Source organism: Pundamilia nyererei, unplaced genomic scaffold, assembly GCF_000239375.1.
Source record: "Pundamilia nyererei isolate P.nyererei 1_Seehausen unplaced genomic scaffold, PunNye1.0 scaffold00130, whole genome shotgun sequence".
Lineage (NCBI taxonomy): Eukaryota > Metazoa > Chordata > Actinopteri > Cichliformes > Cichlidae > Pundamilia > Pundamilia nyererei.
Genome location: NW_005187531.1, coordinates 219,499 through 236,689, shown reverse-complemented (window position 1 = coordinate 236,689; position 17,191 = coordinate 219,499). Strand labels below are relative to the sequence as shown.

Here is a 17,191-nt window from a genome sequence, read left to right as displayed (position 1 = left end):
CTAAAATGACAGAAAAATGCACACTATGTCAGTCCGAGTTGTTTTATTCTATGAGGACATTAATCTCTAAAGCAGCTTTAATTATTATTTTTTAAATAAGATAACAAATAACAAGAAAACAGTGTTTAATAGTGGTGAACTATTACTGTTGTGCACACACGTCACCAAAAGTGACGTCACATCCGTTGGCACAAGCCATGCTTAGGTGCTGTTTGGGCCGGGTCTGCGCCTCTCAGGTTTCGTAACCCTGTGACGGTCCCACAGCGACACAAGTGTTAGATTTAGCTCTGCTGTTAACATACAGTTGAGGACACTATATGTTGCTAAGTAACCTCTCAGTATAGTGGAAGGATGAAGAAGGAACTGTCACAGTGACTGAGCCTTTATGCTTTTTGTGTTTCAGGTATGCTCCCGAGTGTCTGACTCTCTGTAAGTTTTACCTCGCTTCAGACGTTTGGTCCTTTGGGGTGACGATGTATGAACTCCTCACTTACTGCGACTCTGCCAAGGGCCCGATGAATGTAAGTGTGCAGCACTTTCATTACTAATATTTCCTATCTGCGACTCTGCATTAAGTACACATACTGTGCCAGTCGTGTAAAGTAAACGGCACACACATATTTGTATGTAGCAGATGGTGTTGGTCTTTGGCCAGAGTGGCAGATGATAGACTCCACTGTGAGCTTTCCAAAGTAGCTCGAGCCAGTGCTAAGAGCTCATTTTATCATTAACATCTTTTTACATCAGGCTTTTTGCTGCTACCAGAAGCACTAACTAATAAACCTGCACAGATTAGAAAGACTGAAGAAAATAAAAGCCATTAAACCTGCAACACAGAGTGCGCATGTTCAACACTGCTATGACTAAAGTTGTATTTCTATGGCCCACATCTAAATGAAAGTAGAGAAAGTGTAGCGTATTTTCCTTTTGTAATCTCCCCTTGTCCTTACCCTCAGTGCTTCCTTGAAATGATTGGTAAAACTCATGGTCAGATGACTATCATCCGATTGGTGAAGGTGTTGCAAGAAGGAAAGAGGCTGCCGTGTCCTAAAGACTGTCCTGACTCTGTAAGTATTACCTGCGGTAATGATTTGGCTTTTTTTGTTTTTATTTACACAAATCCAAATACAGCATATTGAAAGAAAAACAACAGCCACAGTAGGCTTCAAGAGAAGGTAAATATGGGCCTCTTAATGCGTTGTATTCATTCATTGGGAGTTTTTTACCTTAAATAGTTGACATTCATCTGTGCATTGCTGGGTACAAAATTGAGACGTTCTTACTCGTAATCCAGTCATTTTTACTGCAATCACCAGTTTTTCGCTCACAAACTGTGTTTCTTTCATAACTTCGCTCTTTAAAGAAGAACCGTTAACCACCGATGCTGCTTTTAGATATCTTTTTCAGACATTTCTACAGAAACTGCTGATGTCGGTTTCTGTAGAAATGTCTGATTTACACGAGATGTGGATTGACTTCCTGAAATATTGCTAATCATAGCAGTATCTTCACTGTGCTTTTATGGCATACTTCAGTAAAGGGGCACTCATTTCTTTCCTAACCTATTTAAGCAGAACTAAATAGTGAACAATTTTAATTGTAATCTTTGGTTTTATGTTAAATGAAAATGATTCAGTGCGTTTTAACATGCTGTCAGGTCACACTGAGGTTGCAGGCATTTAAGAAGCCGTCCAAGGAAACCTGACAGCATCAGATGTAAAAGTGTAGCGAGTCAGAGCTGCTGCAGTTTTGTTAGATTTTTAATTTTTAACAAAACTTCTTTTGATTGCCGTTTCTTTTTCCCTGACAGGTGTATGAGCTGATGCGAAGATGCTGGGAGCAGTCACCCGAGAGGAGGATCACCTTCAAGCGCCTGATCGAGGAGCTCACCACCGCTCAACAGCTCGCCCAACAGCAGCAGCAGCAACAAAACAGCCAACCAACTTTCTGAGGCGCTTGCAGTGAAGCTGACTTTGCTTGCCAGTCTGGATGCAAATGGAGATCCTGACCCCCGCCCCTCCTTCAGATCAGCATCTGCTTGTGCAGCTTTATTGTAAAGTCACGCTCCTTCATACTCACGTTTAAACTTTTAACTACCATGCCATAGTCTGCTATATTTTTTAAGGTTTTTATTTCACATATATTCAGATTTTGTGTTTTCAATTAAGAGTATTAGAAAAATATTTTAGCCCTCTTGTATACTACATGACCTGATCGCTTACTTCCAGCTGTCTTGAATATTATAAACGATTTGCACTGTCTTGTGGCCCAAAGACCTTCGAATTATGCAGGACTCTTGATGATGGACAATGGAAAGATTTTTTTAAAAAGGTCAAGGAAGGGACTCTTTTATGCCTGCATTTAATGGTTACATCACAGCCTTATTTGGGATGGATAGCTGGCAAAATCACGCTAGAAAACCTCACGTGGATGGATGGATGGATGGGATAAAGAAGATGGAACATAACCACAGATATCCAAGCTGTGGCTTCAGAGTTTTGTGCCACTGCTGTTTTGTTTTATGGACTCCTCTTTTTGGGAGAAACTTGCCAGATTTGAGCCTAGGAATTATGTGTGATAAACATCTGGATTTGCTGTTCGTGATGTGCACATGCAGTCACAGAAAAGTGGCATGTCATTAGAGCCAGTAGTCGGTCAGCATTTTTCCTTCCACCCCACTGTTGTGACTGTTTTACAGATTAAATATTTGCACGGTTAAAAACCATCAGTTCTTACTTGTAATTTCACGTTTTTTTCCTGATTAACAAAAAAATTAAACAAAATCTTTTGGGAATTTTGTGGACCATTTGAAAAAATGGTCTTGTGCAACTGCGTTTGCACAAGAACAGAAAATCTGTTATTTTTTGTGTTCTTTCGATGTAACGGATGGATCGGTTATATCTTAACAGTCGACTGTTATTTGTGAGTACAATACTTGCGAGAGGCACTTGAGGGCAGTACAACTATACTTTTCCTTTTCTCTGATGTTATGGGGCTTTTAGTCTGAACCACAAATATTATATATCAAATACATAGACTCATTTTAGAGCCAATTCTCACTACTGTGGATTGTCTGTGAAGGAAGTTTAGATGATGTAACAAAAGCAACAGTGGTGATTTTATACATTGTGTGCATGCCTTTTCCCCCCCCAATTTGCTAAAAAAGTATAATTTCTCCAACACTCATGTCGTCTGTGCATTTTCCAGTGTATACGTGCATTTATCCATGTGTATGTTGTATCATTTGAGCAGAGGGCTTTAGATATGCAGTCAGAAACTTTGCGCTCAGTCATGTATAACAACCCCAGAAACAGAGTCTACATAAAGGCGACAACAACAGGAGAGGGATGTGCTTCAGCCCACATTTTATTTAGGAATGTAAAAGACAATTCCTTCTGCTCTAAATAAGAGAAAAGAAATATATATTTTTCAAAAAAAAAAGATGTAAGTATGACTTATGGAATTTAAAATGATCCATAAATACACCATGAAAAAATAAATAAAATCAATGTTTGTGTCGTGTTTTGTCTGTCAGTCCAAATTCAGTATCATCACCTTCTGAAAACAGCTGGTTCTGTACATTACAGTTTGCAAGTAGGCATGCTAAGATTGCTCTAGAAAGACCTTATTCACAGTAAAACAATATCAATGTAAGTGTGATATAAAATTTTTGCAAAATCTAATGTATATTTCAGGTCAGAAAAAAACAAAACAAAATAAACTCCACATACTTAAAAAGCAGAAGCTGTTTACAAAGCAATAAGCAACAGCAAATTCTAGATTCATCTACAGCCATTAAAATGTGTTAGAAAAAAACCCTCAGAAATACTTTAGTATTGCAAAGCTTTGTGATCAACACACACACGCAGTCATTCACTATTGCAAAGTCCAGCATCAACGCTGGTCTTGTGTAATACGCAGGATACATATTGAGTACAGAGGCATCGCACCGATGCTGAGAGGGAGCTCGGTTTACACAAGAACAGAAAGAAAGAAAGAAAATTGTGGATTTGGCTGTGTTTGTGCAAATTCTACAAACAAATAAATCACAATTCAGCTAAACTGCACAAGACACAACATTTTCTATTCTAATGGAAACGGAGCTCTCAGACAATCAGCCCGACTCTTTTTTCATGTCTATTAACAACTCTTTTTTTTTTTTGTTAAAGTTGCATTTGCACATAGTTTATCCAGAGCTCTAAAGTCTAAAAATCAACCACGCAACACAAGACTGGAGAGCATCCTTTAGTTCACATGTACAATCGTCAGGAGGCCGTCACATGTAGCTGGTGGTACAGAGAGGCACAGAAAATAAAGAAACTGCCCTTTATCTTATCAAACCCATATAACAATAATCAATAACAAAAAAAAGGGAACTGGAACTCAACATTAGTGAAAGCCTTAAAAATACTATTTGTACTGTGAATGTTGGGAGGAAGATTATAATATTGCAACACAGGTTCTTTCTTTTTTTAACAACATAGAGAAAAGAGAAGTGACACCAGTGAATCTTGACCTGTAGGTTGTGATGGGAGGCAAATGTTGAGTTACTACACTGCACCAAGCATTTGAATGCACAAATTAAAAACTCTCCAGAATGCAAAGGTTTGGTTCACAGTGAAACCAAAAGCCTGTAATTCTCCCCAAAAATCCTACTGTTAGCACAAATCATTAAGTATTAACAATGTGCCTTTTGTCCTGTTTTCCTTCCTGTTAAAGGGGAGTTTTTCCTTCCCACTGTTGCCAAAGCTCTTGCTTATATGGGGTCATGTGATTGTTGTAGGGTCTTTACCTTAATATAAAGCACTATTTGTATAAATAAAAGTTAATTGAACAGAGCCAGCACCACAGCACCCCCTGGTGTATGTGTTTACACAGACACAGACTGCATTCATTGCAGTGTATCATCTTCAGCTGTGTGAAACTGCCAGACGTGTCACGGTTTCTACTTTCTGTTTGAAGGCTGAAGGCTACTGAGTATTCAGTCATGTCCAAGTTACGTCTCTGAGTCCACAGTTAAGGCTGCTGTCTGGGTTTGTTGAGGAGGCTGGATGATTCACTCTACAGGCGATAAAATAACACGCCTAATTATATGAATGTCTTATTATGTCTTCATCGAGATTCAGCTCTAAACAGAAGAACTGTGCCAGAGCGAAGGGGGGAAATGGTGTTCGAGAGTCCATCTAATACTCATACTCTACCAAATGAGAGGAGACATTTTCCAGTGTGCTGGAGTATGAGTATGTGTGTGTGTGTGTGTGTGACAGCTCTACAGGTACATGCAACATGCAGGAGTCTGGCAGACAGAAACACTTCACTGAGCAAGGAGACAAAATCTAAAAAAAAGAAAAAGATATTCCTGCAGGCTGAGTAGCTGAAGGCAGCTGGAGTTGTTTATCCATCGCTCTCTTTCTTTCAGCCCGTCTCTCCTTACTCCCATTAGCTGCCAGAAGCCCATTTTTAGAGAGCTCCAGCCCCATAAGCGCGTACACAGCGCCAGCTAAATTCACCCCGCCGGCTCAACTCATAATGTGCAAATTCAGGAACGTTAAGAAAGCTTCGAAACAAGGGAGGTATTTACTGAAGGGATGACAAATGGAAGTTTGGAAGCTGTGGCAAACACAGTTTAACGATGCATATCTGCTATTGGTAGATGTGCGATGTTCATGAACAAAGCAGAAGCGAAGGAAGAGCTAAAAAAATAAAAATAAGTCTGGGCTTGAAGTGAGGATGGTGTAGCTGTTTCTGTAGCAGCCCCAAAGGACAAAACAGAGAGCGAGGAAAAAAGGGAAAAAGCCTAAATCTAGACATCCCAAAACAAACAGGTGCAGCGCTACAAAAACAGACACCAGCACACAGGATGGACTCTTTGACCTGCGCAGACAGGTGAAGACAGGGAAGAGGAACAACTGTACACTCTATATTAAGCAAACAAAAATGGATGCCGTTTTGTGGGATAGCTTTCACAGTTTAGTGAAGCTGCAATCATATCCAGTTTTTTCTTGTCACTAAAAAAATAGAATCACACTTTACTAAAATACACACACTGAAGACGACCTGAAACAAGACAGTGAGACCTCAAGAGCAAAAAGTAGGATCGTTTTCTTAAACCAGAGGAGTCGCCCCCTGCTGGCCATGAAGATTTTAAAAAATGCAGGTCGACTTTTCAAAGGCCCATCTTTTATTTACAGTTTGTGAGCCTGATGGGCCTTGTAGCACTGCTCCTTATTAGTGCCCTTTAAAGATCCTGGGACTTTAACAATTTCTCTTGTAACCTTTGTGTTTTTGCATGTTTAACTTCATTGTTGTGCTTTCTCTCACTTCTGTGCTTAGTCTAAAGGGGCCTCTGCACACTTCTATTAGATGCAAATGTAATCAATAACTAAAAACACTTCTTACAGAAGACGTTTGCTCTGTTTATCCCCAGTGGCTGACGAATAACAGCTTGAATAGTGGAAGGACAAGGTCTGTGTGATCTGGGCAGAGAAGGATAGCGGGGTGTGTTAGCTCAACAATGCCACCTGTTTAATGTTACACCGGCTAACATGGCTAACCCTGAAATATGAGAAGAAGAATAGAATTACTGCCAAGTCTTAATTAACCAGCACATTCAAACAATGGTACTGCACTGAATCTCATTTCTTCACTTAGATTATTGGGGGCTGAGTTCCAAACTATTTAGACAATTCCCTCCTGAATTTGAAAACATTTTCTGGGAAGTTTTATAAATAAATAAACATGTACTTCGTTTATAGGTACTTCTGTGATAGAAAACGAGGTCTAAAAGATCCAAGCTTTATGAAATCGAATGGATTTAGTCCACAGTTTTCAGACGTTCTGCAATATTGTACATAGTAACGACACTATGCAGATAAAAAAGATGACACAACTGATGAAAAACCACTAAAATAATTCAGGCGTCACTGACTTTAGTAAGAGGATCCAGACTGGACAGACAGACAGACAGGAAAGCAGAAAAGCAAACAGTGCATTTTAAAGTCTGCTGCCTCAGCTGTTCATCTACAAAAGGCCCTGCTCATAACACACACATAGACGGGCGCTTCTTACTTAAAGGAGGTGAAGGTGAGAGCTGTCACCTAACAAAAAAAGAATAAGAGCAGAGCTGGAGTCCAGCTGGCTGCCTTTATTTCATTTTATTTTAAAGCACTCTGTGCTGGGAAGCAAATCAAACTGTGGCCCCGAGACAGGCCGCACAGCCAACTAGTCCAGACGACCACATCGCCATAAAATCTACTGAAGCACTTTGAGCTGATTCGCAGGAGACCCGAGCAAAGCACAGTACAGCAGGTCGGAAAGTAATCTATTAAAAGAAGTGCTTGAAAGGGTCTCGTGAAAGCTGATTTGACTGCTGACACAGACTTCATGGGCCAAATGAGGTTCACTCTCCTTAATTTCTAACAAACGAGCAGTCTACGAGAACAGCTCAGCAGATAATGAATTTATCTAATGTGCAAATTTATATTGCTGCTGTGCTTTTAAATGTACAGGTATGTAACGGGGAGGTACTGGGACAGATGGTGTGAGAATGCTCACATGGTTTCAACTGCTCTACTCCTCCACCTCTGCGCCACGCAGCTCTCCACGTGTACACCTTTTGTTTCCCAGAACCGGCCAATCAGAAGGGAGGGTAGAGTTTTTAAGTCCGTGGATGAAGCCTAGTGTAAGCTGAGAATCATGCAAAGCTACTCTAGAGTCCAAGATCAACAACGTGGAGGTATGAGCAGAATAAGGGCACTTTAATCATTTGGATGATGATTAGGCTCCATGAGAGGTGTTTTGAGTCCCAGCTTTAGTCACAAGATTTCTGCCTGGTGACTTTTCAGTTTGTGCAGGTATATAAAGCTGCTGCTGTATTCAGGGTTGCACCCATGTTCTCAAAATGAACTTCAAAGAGAGGTTTAGGGGAATGTTTTGGCCCATCTTAAAGTTTCGTAGCCTTTAAATGGCTAATAAAATAAAAATAAGAAGAAGAAAAGAGGCGGTCCGATAAAATGGGGCGGAGCTGTGAGATGGGGAAGTTGTGCGACAGTTTTCACTGACTTCACTGTAATCTGAAGACCTGCGACATCACGGAGCACGTGAGAGTCCATTTATTGCAAACCACAGAAAGCAGACAAAGACGGAACGGAAAACAGGAAGGTGAGCTTGCGTGTTTATTGCCCTTAATTCACCGTTGGTTTTTTTTCCCCCACTGTAAGAACAATCCTGACATTCAGCACACCCGTCACACAGGCGGCAGCAAACTCACACCAGATTACTTGGACTAAACGAGTGTGTGAACATTATATATCACCAGTCACTGGTGTTCACACTAGTTGGGAGCGTGTGTTTTTCGGTGTGGCTGCAATAACAACATATGTATTTTTTTGCACAGGAATATTAATTTTTTTAAAAATCGATTTTGAGCAGAACGTGAAGACAGACAGGAAAGAGGAGAAAAGTCTCACTTTGCGCTGCGTGAACGGCAAAAGTGTTTACACTGCAAACTTCTGCACAAGTTCTACATTCAACCTTCCAGCAGGAGAAGTGGGAACCTTAGTTATTGCCAGTTTGTTAGACACAGAGGGCCGCATGCACAAACCTAAAATCCAATGAATCCTAAAATTATGAATAAAAAGTAAAACCTCTCCTCTGTAATGAACACTGCACAAATTGCCTGGATACTTCCTGTGCCACAAATATCTCACCGGCAGAAAAATGCACATTAAAGTGGACCTACTATGGTTTTCTTCATCACATACAGCATCTATGCTGTGACAATAGTGTGTGCTCATATGAAATATGAACACATTTTCAAATAATGAGGTATTTTGTTTTTGAGGACCAATCAGAATAAAGTCGATCTAAAGAGGGGGCGTGGTCTTGTTTCAGTCAGGGGATGAAGCCCAGTGTAAGCCTGTAAATCATGCAAAGCTACTCTAGCAGAGTCCAAGATTGTCAATGGTGGTAATGAGCAGAATAGGTCCACTTTGATAATTTACCCCAAAACACACACATAAAAAAGACCCTCCCTATAAGCATGAAATTAAAGTGCAGAAACTCACATGCAAAGCAGCATGTTAGTAGCATCTCGTGTGCAAAAAAAAGAAAAAGAAAAGCGCTGAAAACCGTACAGACCATCTTATACAGCATACAATCTTACTGTTTTATTATAACAGCGACTTATGCAATATGCACACCATGCAAATGTATCCAAAATGACTTTCAAATGTCACTGCCAGTTAAATCTCTCAGTAATGACTAAATGCTTTTGTTTTTGGCTAAAAACAAACCGCTTATATTGTTTTTTAAAGGTGATCCTGAAGCTGTTTCACCACTGCCAGCCATCAGTTGATCATTTCATCCAGCTAAGATTTGCTACTCACGAGAGAAGCAACAGCACATGTTTTTTAACAGCGATTTGAGTACAACTTTATTCGCAAAAGCAAACACACTCGGAACCTGCTTTGATTAGTAAATTTCTTGAATTGCCTTGTAATATTATTATATTACAAATATATAACAGTATAGGTATAAACAAAACAAATCAGACACTAAAAGGTTTTACCTTCATTCATGTTGTACAACAGGCTCGCAGAGGAGCTCAGAAACATCCATTGTATGTGATATTGTCTGTTACACATGGCTTTATATATTCTGTATTACACTGCACTATTTACACCAGCCTTTTATTATCCATCCAGTCATTGTAAGAAAAGTCCATTCATTGAGGGAAGCTTTAAATTAAGGGCTTTGATTGGTTTAGGCCCTTTTTTTCCTGATGTGCTCCCAAACCTTGGGATTGAAATGGCTGACATTTCCTACAGATACAGCAGAGTGGCACACACACACGCGCATAAATACGCACACACACGTACTCTAATTCTCGGGGGTGGGGGGGTTTAAAGAGTAACCTGGTCTAATAAAAAGAAAAGAGAAAAAAGAGGGAAGCGAGAACAAAAAGATGTCAGACTGGCTGACAAATCAAAGGGCGAGTGTGCGACATCAGACACGTTCAGTCTTTTGAAAAAAAAAAGGGAGACTGGGATGGGGGGGGGGGTAGCCAGCTGCATGGCCAGTCCTAAGACAGTTTCAGGGGCAGACGGCGGGCCGCCCTGCTTGCAAATACAAAAGCTGCTTGTACATACAGATGCAATATACTTCAATTTACATGATATATTAGAAAAATTGTACAAGATAATAGTAGTTAAGTACAGTTAACACACTGACTGTGAAACAACAGCTTAAGTTAAAGAGTTAAGGCTTGAACAGGACAAAAATAACACTGTGTGTATATATATGTGTGTGTGCGTGTGTGTACATACGTGCCAAGATCAAAGAGCACTATGGCTTCATTTCACTCGAGCCATCTGCAAACCTAAATCTTTCAAACTCAACACTGACTTTTGTAGGACTGCAAAATGGCAGCCACAGAAAGGCCACTAGAGGGAGCTGTGACATCCAGCAGACATCCAGCTGTTTGCGCTTCCCTCCCCTAAGCTTTTAGGCTTCAAGGTGGTTCGGTTCAAACTAGAGCCTCTTCCTCTTAAAGTAGTCAGCGTACTGCCCCCCCAGGCCTTGCGAGTGCTGCCCGATGTAGGCCGCATCGGATGCTGTAACTTCCTGCACTGCCAGCTGAGGATACTCCCTCTTATGGCCCCTCGTCTGGTTCTGATGGGTTAGAAACAAGAAGAGAACGGGAGGCAGAGGTGAGGAGGGATTATGGATGTTTGACCTGGACGTGTATGAAAACACTTATAGTTGGAAAGTCACAGATAAAAACCATATATTTCATTTTCAAATACTAAGGAAATCTTTTTTTATGATCATGAAAGGGTTTATTGTTTATCCCGGGAATATTACTCTTGGTTTCAGACCATTTTACCAAAAAATATTGTTTTATTAATTTAATTCATCTCGGGACTTCGGTTGTCCACTACTATAAGTTTCTGTGGTCACTAAACATTGTTTTCTGCATCTTACTAAAACAAGTGCAGCCTTGCTAACGATCTGCAGGAGATTAACCCTAAATTACTGAAATGATCAACTAACATAGAAGGTCGGTGACAAAGACACAGGTTTGTGCAATTTTGACGAATAAGCAAAAATCCTGAATTTGCATGCATTTGTGTGTAGTAGCACAAACAAATGCAAATCTTTGAGGAGATGACGCTTAGCTCAGACGTCTGGCCCCGGTCTGTTTACGTCACTGTGCACTCTCTCTCGCTCTGTGAATCTCTTCCACCTCCGTGTCTCCTTGAGTGGCTTTAACGGCCTTCAACTATGCAGGGAAAAACATAAATAAAAGCTGCACTGAATGCTAGTCTACTGGTTGACTTGGTTGAGAGAAAAAAGAGGAAATAAATTTTTAGCAAGCAGCCTTTATAACACTGCACTGTTTGAAAGCAGAAACGTGTGGAGCTACTTGCAGCTAATGCAGACCAGCACAGACCTTCAAATGAGAACTGGTATTCAAATCACTGGCAGCACTGACATCAATCTGTACACGTCACACTGCTGCCTGGAGCTCAGCTTTATTGTTTTTAGTCACTGTTTTTGTGTTTGTTTCAGTCTAAAGTGCCTATTTCCTGTTCTTCTTTCACATTAAAAGGCCTACAAGGAAAGGAACGGATCCTAACGTTTGACCCAGTATAGCAGCTTTTAATTTGAAACATCTATGCAGGGAGCATAGCATCCCAGCAATTTCTCTGCTTTTATTGTAAAGCAGTCGCACCCTCAGCAACTCTTTTTTTAAAGCTAACCACAGAAAAATACTCCTGCAGTACAGACAATAATCTCTACACACATTTCTTGTACTAGCAACAATTGCCCTACTACACATAAAGGCATACAGAAAAGGTTAGCACAATATATCACTTTTCAATTCAGCAGGATGAGCAGCAACCCCCTCCTCCCAGATCCCCACTGTCAACAACGAGTGCAGCGCTCTAATATCAGAAGCTGTGGAGGAAACAACAATTCAACATTTCACTTAGCTGCAATATGAAATGTTGAATTGTTGTTATTTGGCCCAAGACGAGTGTGTCATGATTTCAAAAAGAAATGAAAAGGAAGGAGGAAAAAACCCTAAAAGAATGGAGACAAAAAAATGTGTTTCGTGTCTCATACGGGATCATGGATTGTTCTTTACTTACATAGTAATAGGTGTTCCAGTCCGCAGCAGCGGTGTGTGCGTGTGTGACAGGGTTCGGTGCGGCCGCAGATGGGTGCGGTGCCCCGAGGAAGCCCGGCATTAAGGGCAGCGTGCTGTAAGCTGGGAGCACGGCGGCGGCAGGTAGGACGGCCGGGGGAGGAGCCGCGCCATTACTGACCGCGTGCAGAGACACTCCCAGAGGCTTACACACCTCCACCTCCTACAGGAAACACAGAAACAAATAGTAGTAGCTTATTTATTGATACGATTCAAAGGTATACTCAGGACACCAAGGAAAATGGTCTCTTTTTTGTTGCCGTGTTACTGTTTAGGTGCTGACAGAATCTCATAACATGAGAAAATAATTGACAAAAGTGTTTTATTCATGTTCGCTTTTCTGCCCTCTAGTGTCTGTTATGAGGCACATCAGGTAGGCTCATTCAACCGGCTTCCCGTCACAGGGGCTTACTCTCCGAGGCAACAATCCCAAATCAAAATACTCATGCCGACATATACACAGCTCAATGTAACGCCTTTGTCAAATGATACGAAGGATTTCTCAGGCAGAGTTATCAAAATTTCCACGAGCTCAGGACGCCAGGGTCCAAGCCAGCTGTGCAATAAGATCTATGACATCATCTTCTAAGAAAACATGCAGTCGTGTTTCCATTACGTCAGAGGACATTACTTTTGCCTTATACTTATTCATCCTGGAGCCTTACTCTAATTATTCCACCAAAAAGCATTTATGATTTCCCTCAAAGAGACTTTTAGTCCCCAAAAGGGAGGCGAGTCCCCGATTCATCACAACGTGAAACTGATCTATGTCCCCCCCACAGGTAATGCACATATGCTCACATCCTCCAGCAGCAGCAGATAAGCCTGGATTTGGCTGCTCATTGTGTGTGGAGATGGCTGGCATCAGCTGCTGGGTGCAGAGTGATGCGTTCCCTCTAACAGGGTATCGGTGTCGCCGAGAGGTCAACCTCTCCAAATAAACATGCGGATGAACTTCATGTTAGTGCCAGTGCGTGTAGATAGCTTACACTCTGTCTGCAGGATAGGAAGCTGCTTGGATTTTTCAAGAGCTTCACTTTGTATCTGTGTGTATGTGTGTGTGTGTGTGTCCGTATGGTCACGGACAATCTAAATTTGTATGTTCTAACTAATTTAAGAAGACAAATGAATAACTTGTGTAAAAATGCTTATTCCTGGGACACGCTGGGTTCGTTAGCTTTGCTGATACATGCATGATAACTGAAGTGAATGGGTACGGAGGCTGTGTGTGTGTGTGTGTGTGTGTGTGTGTGTGTGTGTGTGTGTGTGCTTGTGCACAGGATTTTGTTTTCTCTTCTTTTCCAAGCAGCTAGTTGAGGGATAACACCTGGTCAAGGGAGCCATGTGTGTTTCAAAGAGTTTATAGTGTGTGTGTGTGTGAGTGTGTTTACCTTGCTGGCGTAGCCCTGATTGGCTGTTGCTGGCTGGGAGTAGTATTGAGTGACTGCCTGCATGTAGGAACTGTAATCTCCATAGGTGGACACAGCTGGAGTCTAGAAAACAAGATTTCACATCCATTGTAGTTTTGTTGTGGTTTTTTTACACTGCTCAAAAAAATTAAAGGAACACTTTAATTTTCAAAGGAACAAATTAGATCTCAAAGGGAAAAAAAATCATGCTGGATAACGTGTTAGGAATAAAAGGATGTGATGGAAATGAAAATATTGACCCTACAGAGGGCTGAATTCAGAACAAAAAAATTTTTTTTTTTAAAAAGTGAAAAAATGGCAGCGGCCAGTAGACTTAGGTTGTCCGTGTTAAGGGCCTTGTCTCTGGAATCTCCTTCATGTTCTTAAGACTGTGCTGGGAGACACAGAAAACCTTCTGCCCATATGCCATCCTGGAGGAGTTGGACTACACGTGCAAACTCTGCAGGGTCCAGGTATCACCTCACGCTAACAGCAGCGACACTGAGCCTAGCCAAATACAAAACTAGTGTCAAACAGTCAGAAAAGATGAGGAGGGAAAGACTGTGAGTGACCTCCAGCTGTAAAACAATTCCTGTTTTGTTAGTTGTCTCATTGTTGCTCCTCCAGTGCACCTGTTGTTAATTTCATTAACACTAAAGCAGCTGAAACTGATTAACAACCCCCTCTGCGACTGACCAGATCAATATCCCAGAAGTTTAACTGACCTGATGCTACACTGATTGAAAAGTGTTCCTTTCATTTTATTTTTTAGCACTGCAGCTACTTTTTGTTAGTTGCAAAATATTTTAAGTTGCTTGCACAAAGAACACATTTACAGCAAACTTAAGTGGGCCGGACTCTGATGCGAGGATGAAGAAATGAAGGAAATACATTTACATGGAAATACATGGATCAAACAAAAAACAACACGTGGCACAAATCCCACACGGTCACAAACAGGTGTGTGTTTGCCACCTGAGTGTGCTCCTTGCTGTAGTCTGCGGCCGTGCTGTCCTGTGGCGCGGCAGTGCTGTAGCTGTGGGCTTGTGCCGCCTGATAGTGCTGGTACCACTGCTGCATGGCCTCCTACGACACACACACATTACCAAGCATGAACAGTGCTTTCTTGTCTTTGCGTGATTGTTTTTTTTTTTTTTCTTTGCCACCTTTAAATTTTATGAGTCTCATTAAGTATTGTTCCTGCTCTCCAGCGTTTTGTTCCTCTGTCTTTGTCTTTCCAGACAAATTAAACCGACCGTTTTATTGGTTATCTAATCATGACTCATTTGTTTGGATGAGTAGAGTGTAATTAACATTTCAAATGGGGTTTGGTACTTGCTGCGAGCATCAGATATGTCACCTACTGCTGGAGGAGGAAGAAGCGCAAAAAAGAAAGAGAAAGAAAGATGACAAACAAGGAGTAGAAGGGCTTTGGGACTTGTTCTGAGTGGAGTGTTAGGCGTGAGAAGGAGAGCAGGGACAGATGGAGACACGCAGTGCTCACTGCCAAATCCACTCTCATTCTGTCTGTCCAAATATCCATACCCATTCCCATCTCTTCCACCACCCTGCCTCCCCTAGTTACAGCTCATCCTGTCTCTGTTGCACCCATCCAGCCGCGCTTTGTGTATCCATCCATCTACTCAGCAACACATGCATCAATAGCATATTTGAGGCCCAGTAATGCCTGTTCACACTAACTGAATGTACAGACCCCAAAATTCAGCATTCATATTTGTGTGTGTGTGTGTGCACACGTGCATGTGTTGTAGGGCAGCACCTGTGTGTATGCTTGGTTGTACTGGCTGTAGTCAGTGGAGGAATCTGTGGTGTACGGGGCAGCGGTCGTAGCTGCTGCACTGTGGGAGTAGGAGCCGGAGCCCTGGGAGACCACAGGAGCGACTGAGCTGTTGTAAACTGCAGCGCTGGGTTGTCCTCCCTGGGCTTTGCTCCCCACTGAGCCTATGGAAGAGTAGAAGGGAGAATGGATGACAAATGATGTGTTAATAATCATAATGATGTGGGTTACACAAACTGCCCTTTTTTGTAATTTAACCCTAACCCTAACCCTTTTTATAATATTTCCCCACACCTCTACACAATAAGTTAAATATTGGAAGAATTAGAGACAATTCAGTAAATAGAGACAATTATAATCTAGAACCTGTTTCATGTTGTTCATGATTGAGATGCTCTTGGACACTTCGTACGTGTCTGATATGAGGTTTCCAACTGATTTTATTCATTTTAGTGTTTAAAACTGATCTGATTAACAGAGGTGGTAGAATTGATCACCGGCTGACCTGAATTGCTCTTCTTGAATAAAAAAGCTTGACTAATAAATGAGCACAAAATGCTTTTAAGTGCTGCAAAAGCCAGGATGTGAACTCTGGAGCGAAAGCTTTATGGTTGTTGTGCGATCGTGTGCTCACCTTGCAGAACTACTCCTGGCATTACACTTGCCAGGTTTAGGTAAGGATTAGAAGGCAGCCTGACTTCTTTAGGAGGATCGCCCAACAAAGAACTCTGTCCACTGTTTACCTAAAGAGAGACAGGTGAATATAAAACGTATTATTCACACTGCCACCAACAGGAACTGCAAATAAAAATCAGGTTTTAGTTTTTAGAGGTGTTTGAAGGCAATTACAGCTACTTTGCTTCATCTTTATTCCAAACAGCCTGTATCACATTGTGGATTTAATGAAAAATACTGTGCTACACAAATTCTAAAAAATACTGATTATACAAACTTTACATGAGGCTCTAAAGCTGATTTTTGTGAGCTACTGAAGAGCTAAAGTGATGGTGGAAACCTGCGAGGATTGTCCTCTCTAGTAATTACACTTTCTCTCTATTAAAGGGACTTCAGAGAAGACAGTACTGGGACTGGAATCGTGTCCCCTAAGAACCTCGGCACTGTGATTATTTCTGTACACAGACTTATAAGAGATAATGATGTTAGTGTAGTCGTACTGTATTTAATCCTGGCCGAGTCTAGGAGATTTAGGGAGGTGTTTTAGAAAGAAAACAGGCAGGTGGGTACAGGTTGCATTACAGGCATTTTCCAAAGGTAAAGCGCTCAAGGGACTGAGGCTGTTTATTCAAAAAGCTCCCTTGATATTGTGTGTTGAGGTTAAAAGCAGACAACACTAATCAGGAATAAATACTCCCTCCCCCCAAGAGACAGAGAGACTGAAGGGTAGAAGGAGTTAGGACCATAACAAGCATTTCTAGAGCTAAGTTACAGATCGGTTTCACGGAAAATATCAACAACTTGCATCACAGTTGGAGTTCAAATATTAATTTGTGCAGCAACGTACACATAAATATAGAAATTCAAGAATTACACCAATATCTCTAGAAACTTCCACCAAACATTTGATCAGGCGACAATTATGTAATACTGACAACGAGGGCCAGGTAATGCTGCCTGGTTTGTGAGTCTGTCAATTTACACATTTTGAAATGTTAAGACTGTATATAAATGATGGACGTAGCCAAGGGGACATCATCAAATGCTTTGTGAGCATTTTGACTGTCGCCATCTCGATATCTTTTTAAAAGCACACAT

General features: G+C 41.3%; 2 protein-coding genes across 3 annotated transcripts in view; one reads left to right on the top strand and one right to left on the bottom strand.

Moving 5' to 3' along the window:
- The window catches only part of jak1 (Janus kinase 1), a 29,726-nt gene extending 26,701 nt beyond the window's left edge, over positions 1 to 3,025 (top strand). For both annotated transcript variants that reach the window (XM_005743280.1, XM_005743279.1), the window contains exons 23-25: positions 404 to 521; positions 957 to 1,067; positions 1,811 to 3,025. In XM_005743280.1, coding sequence (XP_005743337.1) covers positions 404 to 521; positions 957 to 1,067; positions 1,811 to 1,951 — 370 coding nt within the window. In that variant the 3' untranslated portion in view covers positions 1,952 to 3,025. The remainder of the gene's footprint in view (positions 1 to 403; positions 522 to 956; positions 1,068 to 1,810) is intronic.
- A 7,025-nt stretch (positions 3,026 to 10,050) lies between these two features.
- raver2 (ribonucleoprotein, PTB-binding 2) overlaps positions 10,051 to 17,191 on the bottom strand; it is an 89,917-nt gene continuing 82,776 nt past the window's right edge. The window contains 6 exon segments of the mRNA XM_013913398.1: positions 10,051 to 10,671; positions 12,156 to 12,374; positions 13,603 to 13,704; positions 14,596 to 14,706; positions 15,401 to 15,582; positions 16,053 to 16,161. Of these exon segments, the coding sequence (XP_013768852.1) occupies positions 10,531 to 10,671; positions 12,156 to 12,374; positions 13,603 to 13,704; positions 14,596 to 14,706; positions 15,401 to 15,582; positions 16,053 to 16,161 (864 nt within the window). The 3' untranslated portion in view covers positions 10,051 to 10,530.